Source organism: Haemaphysalis longicornis, unplaced genomic scaffold (assembly GCF_048455015.1).
Source record: "Haemaphysalis longicornis isolate Haplotype H1 unplaced genomic scaffold, Haemaphysalis longicornis Haplotype H1 scaffold_3, whole genome shotgun sequence".
Lineage (NCBI taxonomy): Eukaryota > Metazoa > Arthropoda > Arachnida > Ixodida > Ixodidae > Haemaphysalis > Haemaphysalis longicornis.
This window is the reverse complement of record NW_027526335.1, coordinates 25,360,964-25,379,191: the sequence shown is the minus strand read 5'-3', so window position 1 is coordinate 25,379,191 and position 18,228 is coordinate 25,360,964. Positions and strand designations below refer to the sequence as shown.

General features: G+C 46.7%; 2 protein-coding genes across 2 annotated transcripts in view; one reads left to right on the top strand and one right to left on the bottom strand.

Annotated features, from left to right (window-relative positions):
• LOC144174167 (uncharacterized) overlaps window positions 1-18,228 on the bottom strand; it is a 239,773-nt gene that overhangs the window by 182,795 nt on the left and 38,750 nt on the right. The gene's annotated exons all lie outside the window — the stretch shown is intronic.
• LOC144174166 (uncharacterized) lies at window positions 65-11,093 on the top strand. Its single transcript, XM_077702671.1, has 6 exons — window positions 65-394; window positions 480-607; window positions 1,819-1,915; window positions 4,596-4,696; window positions 8,482-8,701; window positions 10,911-11,093. The coding sequence occupies exons 1-6, from the start codon at window positions 202-204 to the stop codon at window positions 11,018-11,020; spliced, it is 849 nt and encodes a 282-aa protein (XP_077558797.1). The 5' UTR covers window positions 65-201; the 3' UTR covers window positions 11,021-11,093.

The following is an 18,228-nucleotide window of genomic DNA, read 5'->3' as shown; positions in this document are numbered from 1 at the left end:
TTTATGCACCGCAATTTATTACGCCAATTTTGATATTTTGCTTGCTTTTTTTTGTCCAGTCGCTGGGCGCATGCTTCGCTAATTGGCTTGGCTGGCTTGGATCCTCACGGAGCACGGAGCCGTCGGGGACTATCTTTGTTATACGGCGAGGCCGCGAAAATTTATTTAGCAGTCAGCGCACTTTTCCAGCTCGCGTTCACAATGACGCACGTTTTGGTGAAGTGGCCCAAGGAGAAAGCGTGGGACGTGTATCCTGTCCGGGCACTCGTCGACACAAGCCTGGGCCTGCAACTTCTCTCCGACATAACGGCCATTAAGGCTTTGCGGGGACGAAAAGTGCTCGTGGTATGGAAAGAAGGTGAACCGGCGGCAGAAGCTCAGCTCCTGGGCTTTGGTAAGTGTCAAACATAATGTCAATGTGTTTGTTTTGTTGGTCATGTTTTGGAGCCTTGTTTTTCTAATTATCTTTTTATGCGTAGGCTCCGTGCGTCAAATGGAGCGTCTGCGGACGCGATCTGCCGCGCGTACCTACATGGAGAGCAGCGACACAGAATCGCACGACGAGCCGGACGGCGACGGGGCCGACATGCCGGGGGAAAAGCGCAAGGTATAGATCGTGAGATTCTAACAATAAAGCGTCGGTCTGAAAAATGGCCTACACGGGCTAATTAAACTTCCACTCGTACCAGGAAGTCTGAAGATTCCTGCCCGTTATGACATTAGTCATAATATTTTATATTGGTTGGTACTAGAATTAGTATTCTGTACACTAAAGGCCGGTTTTCCTGTTCCACGACTGAAACAGTACTTCCCGCAAAATAAACGCGCTGTCCAGGCGTAAGTTTTCTCGGCTGACACTTGCAGGCACAGGGCTAAAAAATACCGCACTATGCGGACATTTGTATCCGTAAACATTGCACTTGTCATTGCCAATACCAGTGCTTGAAATTTTATTGCACGTGCACTAAAATATTCTTATAGATTTTAACTTTACTGGTCTCCTGTGCCTAGATAATAACTATTCTGTGTGACTTGGAAGAATATGCAAAGACGGTTGCATCTGATGATGAAGTCATTGCCATTCAACTGTTTTTTTTCTCTGATGTACAGTGTGCGCCAGGCTCGCTAAGGGCAAGCAAGTGCACGGCTTCGGAGCGTGCTGGTGGCATCTGGTGATAGCTGCTGGGTTGGAGATAGCTTGCCATTGCACATGCGTCAATTTCAGACAGGGTCAGGCTGGTCGTCGCTTCGCATGTGCTGCTCTAATTTGCTGATGCCACCACCCTCGAGGGGTTTTTGTCTTCTACAGAGCTAGAGCCGTGAGCATTGATAAGCCAGACAGATGCGTTGTTTCTTCTAAGTCTCACATTTAGCAAATGAAAAGCACGCAGCAAGAATTGACTGCACCAGTTTCTGTTGAACCTTTGGTGCGATTACGTCCTGGCTGTGCAGATAATGAATCACTTCAAATTACTATAAGTTCGAGTGGCCCATGCTAAGAGACAACCGGCGCAGGCCTGTCTGAGATTCATGCATGCGCCATGACAAGCTATCTACATCCCAGCTGCTATCTGCAGATGTCGCCACCATGCTCCGAAGCTGCACACTTGCTTTCCCTAGACAAGCCTGGCGTGACTGTACTGAACCGTAGGCAATGAGCACAGTTTTGTTAAACCAGAATCAAGCGATCTAGCAAAAATCTGCAGGCCTTAGTGACTACCTTTTTTTTTTGTCCCAGTTATGTTGCTAGCAAAAACTGGCATGTTTGCACCTTAACACTGTGAATCGTTAACAAAATAAAAAAATGTATCAATGCAGGAAGTTTGCAGCTGTGGAGCAGCGCAGAAACTTGCATTGCTGGAAGAGAAGATCCGGAGCCTCGAAAGGGACTTAGAGGAGGCCCAACAGAACAGCAGTAAGGAGTTTTGTTTCAGCTGCTTGCATTATTGTCTTTGCAACGTCCATAGTAATGTACAGTATTGCATGGGCAAATATGTTTTGCTGCTGCGCATAGTGCTTTGGTGGCTCAGAAGACTGCTAAGCACAAAAACATGCTTCTGTATGCCTGAGCACATTGACATTTTTAGAGAGAATCTCGAAACAGAAATACTAGTCTGTGGAAGATTTCACTGCATGTTAGCAATCCTAGGGTCTGAATTAATTTTTTCCCTGTATGGCAAACCTCACAGCCCAGGTGTAACCTCAGTGCATACGTACTCTTGGCCCCCGCACGCAGTTTTAAAAAAAATGTTTGTGTATGTTTTTGTAAATGTAACACGAGCTCAGTGTCAACAGATTCATTTGAATTTCGGCCAGCTGTGCATAAATTTTCTAAGGGCTTTTACAATGGCAGTATTAATGTCAGGGAATAATTTAATGACACTTCAGTTGTAAGCTATCAGCTACCTGCCGATCGGCTACTTGGAGTGCGGTCAATCAGTGGTGATCACCTATTATGGCATAGCTGTGAGCACACAAATCTACAAAGGCATCTGGTGTTAAACTGCTATTGAGTTAGTGCCATTCCACCTGGTCTTCATGGGAACCAGCAGCATGTGTATACTGTTGGCTGATTTTTCTTTTCTTTTTTTTATTATATATATGTATTTTTTTTTTTTGCCGGGGTGTGTTTAATGTCACAATAACTTACTGGCCTGAGCAATGCCTGGAAGAAGGCCTGGTTTTTAAGGTTTTCCATGCCCCCTTTAAACCGTGGTGAGACAGCTGCGCATATTGTGTAGATTTGATACAAATTTGTTTTCCTGTGCCAGGCTGCTCCAAAAGCTTTAAAATCGCAAAAATTACGCCGAACTACTCCAAAACAGCTGCTCCTGTCAGTTTCAGTGGGGAAAAATGCTTACTGACGGCATAATTTTCCAGCACCCCCAAGGTGATGCTGTTTGTAGAGGTTTAATTGATTGATCATTCAATAAAAACCTGCATAAAATTGTCCCCAATATAGTTTTTTCGAAAGTCATAATGTCAGGTTGCACATGTTATATATCTGTGCATTTAAAGTCTTCCCTTCGAAAATCATTGCAAAGTCCTGTAGAAAAAATACATATGTGTACTGAGGCGCCAAACTACTTGTGCAAGTTGATGAAAGAAAAACGTCAATTTTTGGAGCGCCGTATCTCCCGAACAATATTTCTGGGCGCCGCCATCTTGGTGTGGTTAAGATGTGAAAACATGGCCGCCGGGCGAAGCAGTTGCTTGTGGTTCAGACAGAGCGCTTTTCACCGATTTCTACCTTGGTTTTATTTGTGGTGGTGGCTGAGTCGTTTGATGTGTTGCGGGAAGTTGTGCGACTTGAAAGAAGGGAGTTCATCAAAAACAACATGGCACCCGCCACTTCGCCGTGTTTCGGCCTTCAGTGCGAGTCCGGTGCGTGCTTGAAGGAAAATTTCAAACCAATTGCGGTGTTATAAAACACTGAGTTATTACTACCTTTCGCAGCAAGCTTGCGAGCGGCGGGAAAGGGACGATCGACACTGCAGATGTGGCCGTGCAGGCTACATCTCCGCAAAATGTTCTTTTCAAGCAGTGTCCGATAGCAGGACGGGCTATTCACGCTAGCAATAATGGTTCATTTATCTGAAGTGAAATTTAATGCCAAAAGCAGGTGGCTAAACATACCAACGCTACTCAAATTACGATCTTAGTGAACATGCGCCTTGGGGATTGAAATAGGAGGGCTGGTGGGGTGCGACGAATACTGTCCCCTCGCTTTCCACAACTTTTGCTGTGGCTCTACACTTGTGCGTAAAAACAAGTCTGGGATTACAAAAATAACAATTTCGATATTTACAGAATAATGAAAATGCCTTGCGATTGCTTAGTTTTTCAATTCGATATTTTCGACGGCACCCCACGCTATCTATGCATAGAACCTAAGAATTTAAAAATTGATTGTAAAAAGGTATTGTAGTTCGTACCTTGTGATACTCAGGGAGAAAAAACTTTATTGAAAGGCAGTTTCAGTGTTATGTATGTTCAAAACCGATTAAAAAGTACACTTTTCCCTCGTGAGTTGCCAAAAATTTGATTTTTTTAGGCTCCTAAGGTGACATAATAAATGTTGTTCTCCTGCTCCAAATCAAGGTTCTTCTGCTCCAAAATCGAGATTTCGCTGCTTTAAAAACTGCTCCCAAATCTTATTTAGCTGTCTTACCCCTGTTTAAAGCTAAGTCAGCATTTGGTTGGTCATGTGTTGAGCTATTTCATTTAATGCGCTTACTGACTACTCTGTTAAAATCCCACCGCGGTGGCTCAGTGGCTAAGGCATTGCACTGTTGAGCACGAGGTCGCGGGTTCGATTCTCGGCCGCAGCGGCGGCATCTCTAGTGGAGGCGAAAGGCAAAAACGCCAGTGTGTACGAGCTTTCGGCGCATGTTAAAGATCCCCAGGTGGTCAAAATTAACCCGTAGCCCTCCACTATGGCGCGCCTCATTGCCTGCGTTGCGTCGGCGCATTAAACCCTACAATCAATCAACTGCTTTGTAAAAGGAGAATCAAGGTGGCTCCTTGTGCTCTTCAGAAAAGAAAACGCTATAAGTTGCAAAGTGCTTTCTAAGAATTCTTTCGTGCTTTCCTAGATGCATTGGAGCTGTCCAGAAACCTTCGAAAAGTTTCCAAGCGCCTCGAAAAAATGGTGTCCAAGGACGATGCACCACCAACTGCTACGCCTGCACCACAGGTGAGAATTTTGTTGCTTAGGTATGCAACTGCTCAGCGGGTATACAGAGATGTGCAGCTTTAATGGAGAGGCCAGTTTCCACCTGTTTTCACTGCCATATTTGCGTTACAGGTGAAGGGGGCTTGCTTGTTTACAGATGTTCGCCTATTTGGGCAGTATTGTATGCTCTAGTGCTGTTAACACTGCAAGATCACTCAGAAGGAAAACAGCTCTTATTCTGACCAAGTGTTCCTTTCTTGGCTGACTGTCAGGGAACATATGTTTGTAGTCCTTAATGGTACGCACATAACTTCCGTACCCACCCTCTCTTTCGTTTTAATTGTTTCCCTTCTGCTATAGTTAGTACATGATGCTAGGGAATGGAAACAGTACTGTTTCAACGGGACAAAGGAAGCATATCAGACCCTGTACCTTGTTCCATGCTTCTTTGTGTTCGAACACTGCAGCTTTAGCCTTCATATTTATTGTTTTTGTGTTGATGGGCTTCAATGAGTCAGCTTTTAATTCACTTGCAAACAGTGAGCCAATTGAAAATTCAAATGTAATTTGCATTAGCCGATAGTACATTCACATATCCCTATTGAATTATTGAGCCTACAGTATTTCTGAAACAAAAATATTGGGTATGCTTAGAACTTTCCAATAATGTTCCAATAATGTAAAGAAATTTAATGCCTAGTTGTACTTTCTGTTGCCGAGGCATTCTCTAGAACTTTGTGCCTGTGTTGAACATTGTGCCATTCTGTTGAATTTTGTGTTGAATTTGTGAACTTTGTGCCTGTTTAGGGGCCCAGGCCCCTAAACAGCACTTTCCGAAGCTTGTTCCCATTTGCTGGACATCACGACTTTCTGGCACGCACTGCATCACCCTTTCTAGGACCCCTTCTCCCATGTTGTTTCCCTTTTCTGGTGCATAATATCCTGCTCACACTTCCCGCCTCTGGCACCTTCGAAGCATTGTGGAATTATTTGTACAAAATGAATTTGTGAATTGTCACCAACTAGCCCGCCTTTCAGTGTTATTACAAATTAAGTTTGTTGTCCCTAGACCATGTTTTGTGAGTGCATTGACGTGACTTGATTTAGTAGCTAAATCAATTTGAAAGTGCTATCCTCCTCTCTGCATCCTCCTTGCTGATTTTCTATGTTTCGTAGCATGCTTACTATAGCAGACTTGGCTTGACTGCGCAGGTTGCCAACCCTCCGACAGGGTCAGTAAGCGGGCTGCTGGTGGGTCGTTGCAATTCGTACGCTCGGTTAAAACAGCCACGAAAGATTTGTGCCGGGAAGATTGTTTCTTTTGTTTGCTAGTTTGTAAACTGTATCAAGCTTAGTAAAGTTGAGCAAGTCAAAGTAGGTCCTCACAAGCACACATGCAGTGCTTTGCTGGTTTTGCTTCACTGGAGCTGTTAGCTGCATATGCCTGTGCGACTTGTGCGCAAGTAGAAAATCTGAGGCCAATTAAAGGCGGGAAAGCGTCAGCAAGGTAACATGGGTACTAGGGAATTGAAATCGCCCAAAAGCTTTATTGTAAAGCGTAAAAGCAAAGTACGGGAGCCACTCTTGGAGCAGGGTGAACTAGCACAGCGGTGTCATCAGTACGACCACGCTTTCCTGCCCAAGGAACGCAGTCGCAAGTGATAGATATCCATGGGGACTTAAGGAGTGCTTACTGCACAAGGGTTATTCAAGAAATACTCATCCAAGATGCTCAGAATGCTGAAATGAAAAAAAAAAATTGCTGGCAATTGCGATACTCCATAATGCGATATTTGGGCGCAGCAGCAGTGCGCTGAGGCAGCACTCACTCGTGGGTTCTCTCGACAGCAGCAATGATGAGCCTCTGCGTCGGCGGCGCGAAGTGCGTCTCAGAAAAAGACCGCGAACTAAGTCTTGAGTGAACGCACATCACAGTCACGCGCACGCCCCCCTCATGTTTTCGCCAAGCGCTGTGCTGTTGAGTGCTTCGTGCAGGCACAGCATACTGCCTCCTCCCCTCCCACACTGCGCACTTTCGCCGGCTCGCGCCGCCACGGCAAACCGTCCTCCCCTCCCAATTTCACGACACTCTCCTTTGCTTTCTTTCACTCGTCAGTCTTGCCATCGTTCGCACCATTACGCCGACAACGTGTCTCAGCCCATAGACGGCCGCCAAAGGGCTGCACCCTAAAACCTATATGACACATAACTCGTATCCTTCACAGCAACTTCAGTAGTACGGCCAAGCGGTCTGAGGCACTGGGTGTAGTGCAATTGCAGTGAACAGGTTTGAATCCCTGGTTGGGCTCTTTTTTTTTTTCTTTCTTGTTAAGTTCACTTTATCTTTTAGGTAATGTTTTCTATACTGAATTCACCATTTTGCACTCCAACCTTCATTTCTCCACAAGCGAGTTGGCAGTCTGCGTGCATACTATGACACGTACTTGTGAGGTCTCAGCGTTTTGTTGACATAAGCATACCTGCCAGGTTTCCCGAATAATCCGGGAGACTCCCGGATTTTGATGGTTTTGTACGATTGTACGGTCGAAACAAAAATCTCCCGAATACGCACCCGTGTTTGGCTAAACCTTTCACCCAGTCTAACCACATTGCTCTGAAGCTACCTGACAACCCAATCGCATCCTACACCACTGGACATCGTAATAACTTCTAAAGCATAGTTGGCAATGCGCACAAGTTGAACTGGTCAGTACCACAGAAACACTGAATGTGAGAGGCAGTTCAGCATGGTAAAACAAAATTGCCCCCAGTTCTGAGCATAAAGTTCTCGCACAATCCGAGCTCAGTCTCGATAACAATGATACCAGTGTCATCGCAATCTTCAAACAAATAACGGAGATATTAAAGAAAACGTGAAGCAGTCGCGACCCCCCCCAGCTAATTTTCCACAACTTTTCTATGACGTCACGGAACCTTGTTTGTGCGATTGGCGGCCGCCTAACTGACCTATCGCGACGGCACATGACTGGACGTCTTAAATGGGGCCTCTAGTTCCATTTCACCGCATCACTTTAATGCTAACGTGCGGTTAACACAGTGAAAATTGTTTTTAATGCTAGCTCATATGACGTCACTCTTCTCATAAGACGTCACTGTGGCGCGAAATTAGGAAATGTTTCAGTACTTCTTGCAGGTTTTTTTTTTTTTTTTTTTTTTTTTTAAAAACACATCTTTTGCAGCTGGAATGAAGCTGAGTAAGATACTGAATCCTAGTTCTTTCAAATTAAATGAAGTTCAATTTTCTCTTCATGGCTCCTTTAAGGATTACGGTAGCTGTGGACCCATTGTGGACATCCTCTAGTATTCTTAGGTAATGCTCGTCTACCTGAGCAGCCTGAGCAGTTAGTGGGTAAGACAGGAAAGGCAGTTACGTAGCAGGGTGCCACAAGACTCGTCTTTCCACGACATTTGCAGCGACGCGAGTGACTGCGTGGCAAAGTTTTTTTATGCCACTTATTTTTTCATCCTCACTCTGCATGCTTGAAACAGTGATTTAACTCTTTCGCGTTCAAAAGGGGCATCTTTTGTTCCAAATGTCAAATGGGGTGTTGGCGGGCTTTACTCTTGTATTTTCCATGATAATAAAGAACTCCGGAGTTTAAAAACATCGTCATTTAATTTGCTTTTTATTTACTATATCATTGCTGTGAGTTCAGCTTTAATGTTTGCTGGAGGGATTAATATGAAGAAAAATTACTTTGTGATAGTTTTAGTTGTACATTCTTTGCAGACAGGTTTAAATGCTGGCATCTGAAGTTTTCTCAATTTTACGCTTTCATATGCAGGTGGACATTGGTGGAGGGGTGGCAGTGGAGGCCGTGCTCCTGGAGCGATTGGAGACATACTGCAAGGGGCAGCCAACCAAGTATGCCCGCCACCTCCTCCGCTCAGTCTTTTCAACTGAGGAGCTGCAGGGAAAGTCCCTCTCCGGGAAGACTAGCAATGCCAACAAAGGCACCGAAAAGAAGGAGGGTCTTGACCCTGTGCGGCTGAATGCTGTGATCTGTAAGCAGTTTTGAAAATTTCATTTTGCAGTCATGTTGCTGCAGTTGTTGCTAAACATTCAAAGCACCGTCCAGCTGCCTGGTCCCTATAGGCACGCAAACTCAAAAGACAATATTTGAACGTTGTGTTACATGCAGCCTTTAGAATTCGTGAGCAATTATTAGTTGTTTATAGCTTACAGACTAACTGTGAAAGCATACATAACGTGTGCAGTATTTGCATAGTTGTCTCCTCTTGAGAGTGCCGACACAAAATTTTCGTGTTGTTTTTTTTTACTGTAGCTACCAGCCCACTAATCATAGAATGACACATTGTGGAATTGGATAGCAGCATGTGGTGGTGGCAAAATGCTTAATGAGCCAAAGGGAAGGGAGTATAAGGGCGTGGTTAGCCTCCTAAGTCCAGGAGGCCTCCTGTCCGGGCTGCCTCTCTAGAGTGCGCTGCACCAAGGTGACTTGGCGCTCCGGTGCGGAGATGGTCAGCTCAGACTCCCAGTGCTCAGGGGAAGAAGGGGAGGGGTGGGGATGTGGGTGTTGGGGGCAGAAGACGAGGTGGTAGGTGTTGAAAGGGATGTGGCATGTGGGCAGTCAAGTGGAAAGAGAGAAGGGGAAATGTGGGATAGAATAGTGTGGTTAAAGTAGGTTTCGATCTGTAGTCGGCGGAGGATGTAGGCCTGTTTGGCGGTGAGGGAAGTATCGCCGTCGGGAGTTAGTGTGGTGGGAGAGGATGGAGTTGTACGTGGGGTCAGGAGTTGCCAGGGCTGCTGGGTCAGGGAGTTATTTGCTCGCTCACGGGCTGCGGCGTGGGCCGCCTCATTCCCTGCCAGACTGGAGTGGCCTCGTTTACTCGTGTCAGCTTTGGTTTCGAAAATACGAACACCGAGGTGACTGCGATGACAGCATGGCACTCGTGCCATAACGTCCTTGTCACACCACTGCCGGGGTGGGCGCACCTGCCCAGACTGGCCGTGGTGTCCACTATCTCCGCGCGCTGGGCAGCATGACGTCACTCCCAAAACCGTGATGTGATGCACAAGGCGGTACAGTGCGTGCCAACGGCAGCCAGTGCGTTGGCTATTTCATGGCAACCCTCACGCCAGCAGTTTGGGGCAAGGAGCAGACGGCATCATGGTGATGCTATTTGTGAAAGGCTTTTGGTTCTGACCTTTCATGTGTTCGCAAGAATGAAAATTGATTCAAAGTATGTTACATGGACGGTTACTCTTGAAACTTGCTAAGAGATATCTCCCTTTACAAAGGAAGCCTTTTACATAGCCATCTCAGCTTTGAAATTCCGTCTCAGTACTCATTTAAGGGATAAGAGCCAAAAGAGGCGGAGCATAGCATTTAGTCTTACTCTACTTCGTGGTTAATTCCTTGCTGTGCTGTGGTTAATTCCTCGTGTTTAGTTCCTTGCTGTGATTTGCTGAACATATTTAGATATGTTCAGGAACATAGTTGTTACATGAGCATTACTAACTTTATATTCTGTGATAGTGACACTCAGTCTTCTAATAAATGCTTTTTTTTAGTGAACAAGCGAGTAAACACTTTATACATGCAGGTTTGTAAGGATGCATAAATAAATCGGCGCAGCCTGGTGATTAAATTGTTTGGATGCTATATCTGCCTGAAGACTAAGAGCAAAAAATCGCAAATGTGAATGTTGCAAGTCCCTCTTTCTGTTGGTCCGTCTAAAGTGGAGAACAAGAAAGAAATCGGACTGTGTTACCGTGTGCATTCTCATATTGATTCAACCTCAAGGTTGGCGGCAGCATCGCCATTGTGTTGTGGCCACTGTTGTCTGCAGGGTTTGGGACGTGTCAAGGACGCGCTAGACTCTGGTCGGGTATTGGAGGCACATGTCTCATCAAGATTCCAAGCACATGTAGCGTGACTGACTAGCACTGTGACCTGTTTTCAGTTCAGAGTGCCAAGCAGCGCAGTTGTATGTGCACTGTGCGGAGTCGCGGCACAATTTGATGATGCTCTGACCTCTTGCCTTGTTTGCCACGACTGATTTGTAAACAGCACAGGGGCGCTGATTGCCGTCCTGACCACTGCTGCGTTAATTGATATCCCCAACTTGTCTTGATTTCATGAAACTCATCATGACTTTAAATTTAAGATTGGAGTAGCTTATTTGAAAAAATATATTACATTTGATGTGTTGTATCCTGATACAAGTTTTCTGTTTCTTTCCTTTCCAGCTTACACGTGTGCCAAGTTTGGCGTGCCGCAACAAGTTGTCAAGGCCTCCCTTTCATCCCTTGTATCGAGGGAGATAAAGGCTCCTGGGGTGCAGCCTAGCACGTTGTAAATGTAAATGTAGTGTTTTGGAACACTTAATGTTCTAATAAATTTAATCTCCTCAGTCACTGAGTTTTGTGGCTGCTTATATATTTCAGCTTATATATTTCAGCAGCTTTGACTGGCAGGCCTTTCGGCTGGCTGTCGCTGTCTGACTAAATTTACCTATGACTATTGCTGTGGTGACACCATGCGACACTGCCAAACATGCACCTATTTTCCCTAACAACACTTGCAGCAAAAATGTAAAATGATGTGCAATAATGTATCAATTTGGAATGAAAACCTAAAATGTGCACATAGTTCACAGAAATGCATTGCAAAAGTGACAAAAACACGTCAGGAAGTACCCAGAATTATTCCATAAGAATACGTCATGAAGTACATAAGGTATCGTCACGAAAACCGTAGAAGTGCATCAAAAAGTACATATAAATCTACCTAAAAACACTGTAAAAATACATCATAAATTCTACAGAAATTCACTCGTCAACCTCTCTACAGAGACTCCATGGCCAAATACTTGTTGAAACACGTCAAGAGTTCGTCAAGAAATTCTTCACAAAGTCTACAAAATCTCTATAGAAAAAGTAGACGGAGCTCTACAGGAATACATCACAAATTCTACAGAAATTCACTCGTCAAACTCTCTACAGAAACTCCGTGGCCAAATACTTGTTGAAACACGTCAAAAGTTCGTCAAAAAAATTCTTCACAAAATCTACAAAATCTCTATAGAAGGTGTGGACAAAATTCTACAGAATTACATCAAAAACACCATAGGATTTTTTGTGAGGGTTACCCCGAGCACGTTTATTGGCACGCGAGTGGTCGAAGCACACTCCTAACGCAAATTCGCTCTCCCACTTCCCACCTCTCTTTTTTGTCCCTCTTTTGTCTGGGGCGCCCTACTGCTTTCGTGCATGATAGTGTAGCTCACGCGCAGGTTACGCGATTGTTCGAAACCTTGACCCAAAGATAGGTTCTGCTGCGAGATGCGCGCGATAAACCGACTCAACTGGCGCTTCAGTTCCCAGTAAAGATTCTTTTCTCACACTTTTTTTCTGTCAATTCCCGCAGCATAACGCTTGACGAAAACGTTGTATCGTTGTCTGTTTATTATTGATGATGGTTGGATGTTTATGGCGCAATATCAACTAGGGCAAAGAGCGCCAAAACAATGGTTATGAATGACGGATGAAGATGTAAACCCTAAAATCGCTCAACAAAAGCAAAATTAAAATCAGTAAAAGACAATGGGGATGGCTGGTGTAAAAGGCCAGGGTGTGATAGCACATGGCATGCAATTCTGTGCAAGAAACTACGCCCGATAGGAAATGAGGTGTAAAAATTTGATTTCGCTAAGAAACTTAAAAGTCCGCTGTAGGGGAATCATGGGGTCATCCGCAAAAAACAGTGCTGGGTGTGGTGGGATGTGTTGTCTGTATAGTTGTGGGAAATGTTTGCATCTTGTTGTGTGGGGTGCTTTGCATGTAATGAGAATGTCAATTACGGATAGGCCCTCCCTACACCTGCTACAAAAGGGTCTTGGAGATCCAGTGAGCACATGGGAGTGTGTCGCGTGTGTGTGGCCTATCCGCAATCTAGTTAGGGCAACTTCGATGAATCTGTTGTGTGTATCAGTAGTGTATCGTCGTAAGTGTTTTACTACGTGTAATTTGTCTGTTTATTATTATTATTATTATTTACAAGCGTACAATGCCGACCTCTCGTTTTCTTTCCCGCAACGCCCTCAGTGTCACCGGCAAGTGGAGAAGCAACCTCAACAAACCCCGCTGGGCGTAACAGCCCCTAACAGGAAGGACGACGCACCGAATCTGAATGGAAACGCAGCCCCACACCATTGCCTCACTCGAGTTCCCCAAACAAATCAGAACGAGAGACACCGCGAAAGAACTCGCATCCCTAATGGCCCGCGTATCCATCCCACGCCAAAGCACAGGCAAACACGCAGCGAAAGGGGCTACCGCGTCGGTGAAAGCAAGCACACTGAATGCAGCAGTTCACCGATGAAGAGGGCACCGATGAGCAGAAAACAAGACGAATACCAGCCGCGTACGGCACTCGTCGATCCGAGTTCGCGTCTAGCAACAAGCAACAAAGAGAGGACAGCACCGGCACCACCGGCCCCGGGGCCAAAAAGAGCGAGCGACCCGGGGGTGAAGCCCTCTTTCCGTCGGGCGGCAGTCGCGCGTCCTTATTCGGCGGCCCATTCCAAAGCGAGGCGCAGCGGCGGAGAAAAAAAAAGGGGGCAGGCTGCGTGCTTCGCGTGGTGAGCGCGGCGCGCCCCATTTTCTCGAAGCTCGCCGGCCGCACAGAAAGCGAAACGGTTCGGGAGCGTTCGACATCAGAAACAGCAGGTCGCCGCGACTTGCCCGTAGACAGAAACGCAATTCGAGCGGCGGAAAGAGGCGGCCGGCAGAGCAGACAACGATGGAACGAAGAAAGAAGCGCCAACCGTTAAAACGGCCAAGCCGAGCGCAGACGGGAAATGGGAGTGTAAAGGCTGCGGTAAACAGACGCCAAAGAAGAAAACCCGTTCCGATTCAGAAGGTACTCACGTAAACAGAAAGCACTTGGCCTCGCGAATGGCAGTGCGTGGCCAACGGAAGACGCTGTTCAAACCTGGGGACGACGCTCAAGACGACTGGGCATCGAAGAGGCCCGAAACGGCGTATCCACATTCCGGTTTCGTCACACGCTCGACAAAGACTGCAAGGCATTATTTCGTTGAACGAAAAACCCCTCCGATAAACTCTGTCCTCGATAAAGAGTCGTTCATCGCACAATTGTAACAGAAACGAAGGGAATTGAAAAAAAAAAAAAAAAAAAACCGTTCGTTACTGAACGAATTTCCGCTAAAATACACGGCGAGCAAAATACTGCCACGTGCCGTCCTGAGCGTTTGCACCCCACTGGCGCCGTACTGTCAAATTCGCTATATCATCATCATCATTATCATAAAACTGTGGATGTCCGCTACAGGACGGAGGCCTCTGCCCAGACTCCTCTCCTGCGTCACTGGGATCCATTATCGGCCCGAGCATTTTTTTTAAACACGAAAGTTTTCTATTCCGGGCTTCACGAAGATTTCACTTACGTCATATCCGTCACGGAAGTGACGCCAGTACAACGAAGTAAGTGGCCTGTAAAGGGTGCACCCCTGCACACATGGCCTTCTTGCGGGGAAGCAACCTTTAGTACTAAAGAGTACGTTATACTTAGGGTTGTTCGTTTTCGGGTTTTATGTTTTAGCACGAAAGTGTTTTCTGCCGCGATACCCTACGATTTCACTGACGTCATATCCGTCACGGAAATGACGCCAGTACACTTTTGCCGGAGCGACCCGTTAGCAAGACGTCGCTCGCCAAGCACACCCACAAGACAGCCGCCGACCCCCAAATCATGCTCAGCTGCAGATTTCGCCGCACATTTCCCTTTCGTGTTTGACTGATTCCTATGACAGAGGAATCAACCACAGTGTTGTTTTTTTTTTTTTTTCAAATTCCGCCCCTCAGTAGTTATACTAATTATAGGGTGATCTACCTGTTGCCAGTCCGCCACCTTACACTCCCTTATACACCTGGTGTATTTCTTTTATTTCTCCGTTTATTTCTCTTAATTTGAACTACGATATCAAGGCCATGACATATACTTGCTACGTATACACGGCAGAATTCTAAATTACCCGGATAAGAGCGTAAATGTGACCCATTGTTGGGCAATCTCTCGGAATGCTGAATCTTGTATCGGTTGATTAATTTCTAGGGTGTCCCTTACGCGGTTAACATGGTAAACAACTTGCAAACAACCTGTATACAACAAATGTTCAGCTGATGCGCCAATGTTTCTGAATGACGTCACTCTTCTTGTGGAACGGCATTTTCCCGCGCGGTTATTCGCATTGGAGCCGTGATACATTCTGGTAATTTCGAAAGCTTTAAAATACCTCCTCTATCCTTAATCCTTAGCAGTATGCTCCTGCAGCTGCAGTATGAGATCCACTCCCACAGCGACGACATTTCAGTAATCTCTCTCTCTCTCTCTCTCTCTCTCTCTCTCTCTCTCTCTCTCTCTCTCTCTCTCTCTCTCTCTCTCTCTCTCTCTCTCTCTCTCTCTCTCTCTCTCTCTCTCTCTCTCTCTCTCTCTTCACGCAAAGAAGGATCCGTGTCATTACACACACACACACACACACACACACACACACACACACACACACACACACACACACACGTACGCACACACACACACCCACACACACACACACAAACACACGGGATACCCATTCCACGGATGCGACTTCACGGAATCAAGCCAGCGTGTACGCCGACCCTTTTCTGCTGCCGCTGCCTTCGTGGCCGGCCAAAGGAGGTCCGGGGAAGGACGCACTCGCCTGTGCAGTGGGGGAAGAGAAAGCGACCGGAAAGCAAACAGGGCGGCTATTCACGGAGAAACGACGCGAACAATGGTCGACGACTCCGTTCAGGAACGGGAGCAGGTGCGTCGCACGACCGGGAACAGCTGCCCAGCGCAGAACGGCCCAGTCGCCCAATGAATGCACGCGTGGACACGCAACATCCCGCCGCCGCAGACCCGAGGAGGGCTCCCCTTGGAACAGCACGGCTTGCTCGCCATGGTGGCCAGAATTCATTCGGGTGAATTTAGGCGTACAGGCAGACTGGCATCATTATAGGCGGAATTTTTAAGACAAATGAGGTCCAACGTGATGGATCGTGCAAGCCGGACGCAACGACGACTCAGCAGGCTTCTGCCGACGGTACAAAAACAGCGCTTCCGAAATTTGGCCTTGCCCAGTATGTGTCCCTCCCTCCCTCCCTCCCTCGCAAAGCGAGCTGTAGGAGCGAGGTGTTCACGGCGAGTGTACATGTTTGTCGTCAATAAACGTCACTAAGGCCGTCGAATCCACCGCCGAACCGACTCGGCACGAAGGCCCGGGTTCCGCTCCCGGCAGCTGCAGCTGTCTTAAAGACGACAGTCTTTCTTGGGCTACTTGAACGGAAAAATTTTGGTCCACCCGTCTGTAACTCGATTCAGCCAGGCGGCCAAAGTGAAACATTACCTGCGCAATAGTCTTATATGCTCCAAGCAAAATCTAAGCGTCTAAATCCGGTGTTAATGTTCATACTTGTCAACACTGCTGAACAATAACAAGACATTACGCAAATATAAGGCCGAAAATCAATACATGAGTGATATTTGCAGTGTTCCTTTATTTAAAAAATTACTACAGTTGCTTGCTTTTTGCGATAGCAAATACATCAACTGCAAAAAACGGTCGCCTGCTGTTGCCCATGCTACCTGACGGAATCCTAAAAAATCAAACGGCAACAGCAACGAAAGGTTCTACTAGATGGGATCCACGTTCCGCTTGGAACGCTCGTGCAGTGGGGCAACGTGGTTCTATAAACGTCGTAGCCGGGCGCCTCGACTCACCCGCGTCTACGCCGTACGGCAGCGCTGGCATCGAGGCACCCGACTGGGAGCAGTGGAACGCGGTAAATTTAAACTGACTTGAGCAGACCCCTAGCGTGTTTACTTGGAAGGAACGAGCCGGGAGAGGAACAGCGTGAGTGGTGAGCGGGAAAGAGAAGGGAGGCCTTTACTTGCCAGGGGCGCCAGTCGACTACCGTCTTGCGTCTACATTTGCAACGAAAGGAGCAGATACGCCGCCAATTTTTTCTCGTGAGGACGTAGAACAAATGAACTCCAGTGAGCACAGTGGCTTCGGCGAACGCAAGCACTGCATCTAAACATATCCGTCCAACTACTGCTCGCTTCAAGATATGGCCCCGGGAAAGCTCGCACTCCAGTTTGCGCATAATAAGGCAAAGTATCCCACATTCTCTACGAATACCACAATTCTCCTAATGTTAGCACTACAACTTGAAGGCTGAGCTCGCTCGCACATTGAAATATACCAGGAAGACACACAGCCCCACAGAGTGGCTGAAACTCGCGTTAGAATATACATGATCTTGGGGCGGGGGAGAATATCATGTTCCATTGCTAAACGGCCATGTAAATAAAGTACAGAGTGTTGATTACTGCGAATAGTTATTTCCGTGTAAATCAATAAATATGTTCGAGGTTTCCCGTCTGCTGCCCACTTTTGGCGTACATGGGGGTAAGGTCCGGGAAGACGCTTGTAACTTCCACAATTTTATATATGAAGTAAACGGGTCCCAACAAATACGTCATATGACCGCTCAGGCCAGTGTACAAACTTGTACCGTTGAACGTCATCAGTTTAAAACTGAAGCACCTCGAACGCCGAATTCCGCTTAGCGATGGGGATAGAGTATTGACTTTGTCAATTCGACTCCCGGCCTCGTCAGTATTGTTTTGTTGTTGTTGTTGTTGTTGTTGTTGTTCCGAATGACGTGAATTGGGTGCGCGTTTTGAACAACCTAGTCAAACAACTTTCGCATTAATATAGAACAGCCACGAAACCTTTGCACCGTTGAATCTGTGATAAGGGAACAAGTATTAAACATCATAAGAAAACCAGCGGTTGAACAGAGAAGAAACAAGGGAGACACCGGCAAACAGCGCACGAGTAAACCGGCATAGCCCACGCTCGTGAATCGCGAAGACAAACAAAGGCGTGAGCCGCATTAGCAGCGGCATTGCGACGCTCAACTAATCACTTAGAAGTTCCCCACGGCTGGGCCACCGGACGAGTGGGCGGTCGTAATTACTTCTCGCCTCTTCCTCAAGCTTCCCCGAGGCCCAGAAATGCCACGCGGATGAAAGGCCGCCAATGCAACGGGACTTCCGCCTACGAGTTGATCGCGCACACAGTGCTGTTCGATCCTCTTCCTTTTCGCCGCAATTTTCTCGCGTTATGCGATAGCACGAATATAGATAAACGTTGCTCCTGGTAAACAACTGCAGGCGCCGGCCAAAATGTCAGGTGTGAAATTACGAGCGGCGTCCTTCCTTTCGGTCACCCGACCGGAAGTGCAGCAGTTTGAGCAACACGCGTCCCACGGTCCGCACTGAATGTTCGTAGACTTCATTTCCATAAATGAGGGCCGCAACGACGTTGGGGGGGAAGGGGGGGGGGGTGCTGTTTATAACTAAAAAATGGCATTTTCTTTTTTTATAACCGAGAATACGGAAGGTACTGCGCGAGAATCAACGAAGACAGACAGCAGCGCCCTTCATGTGTGTTTA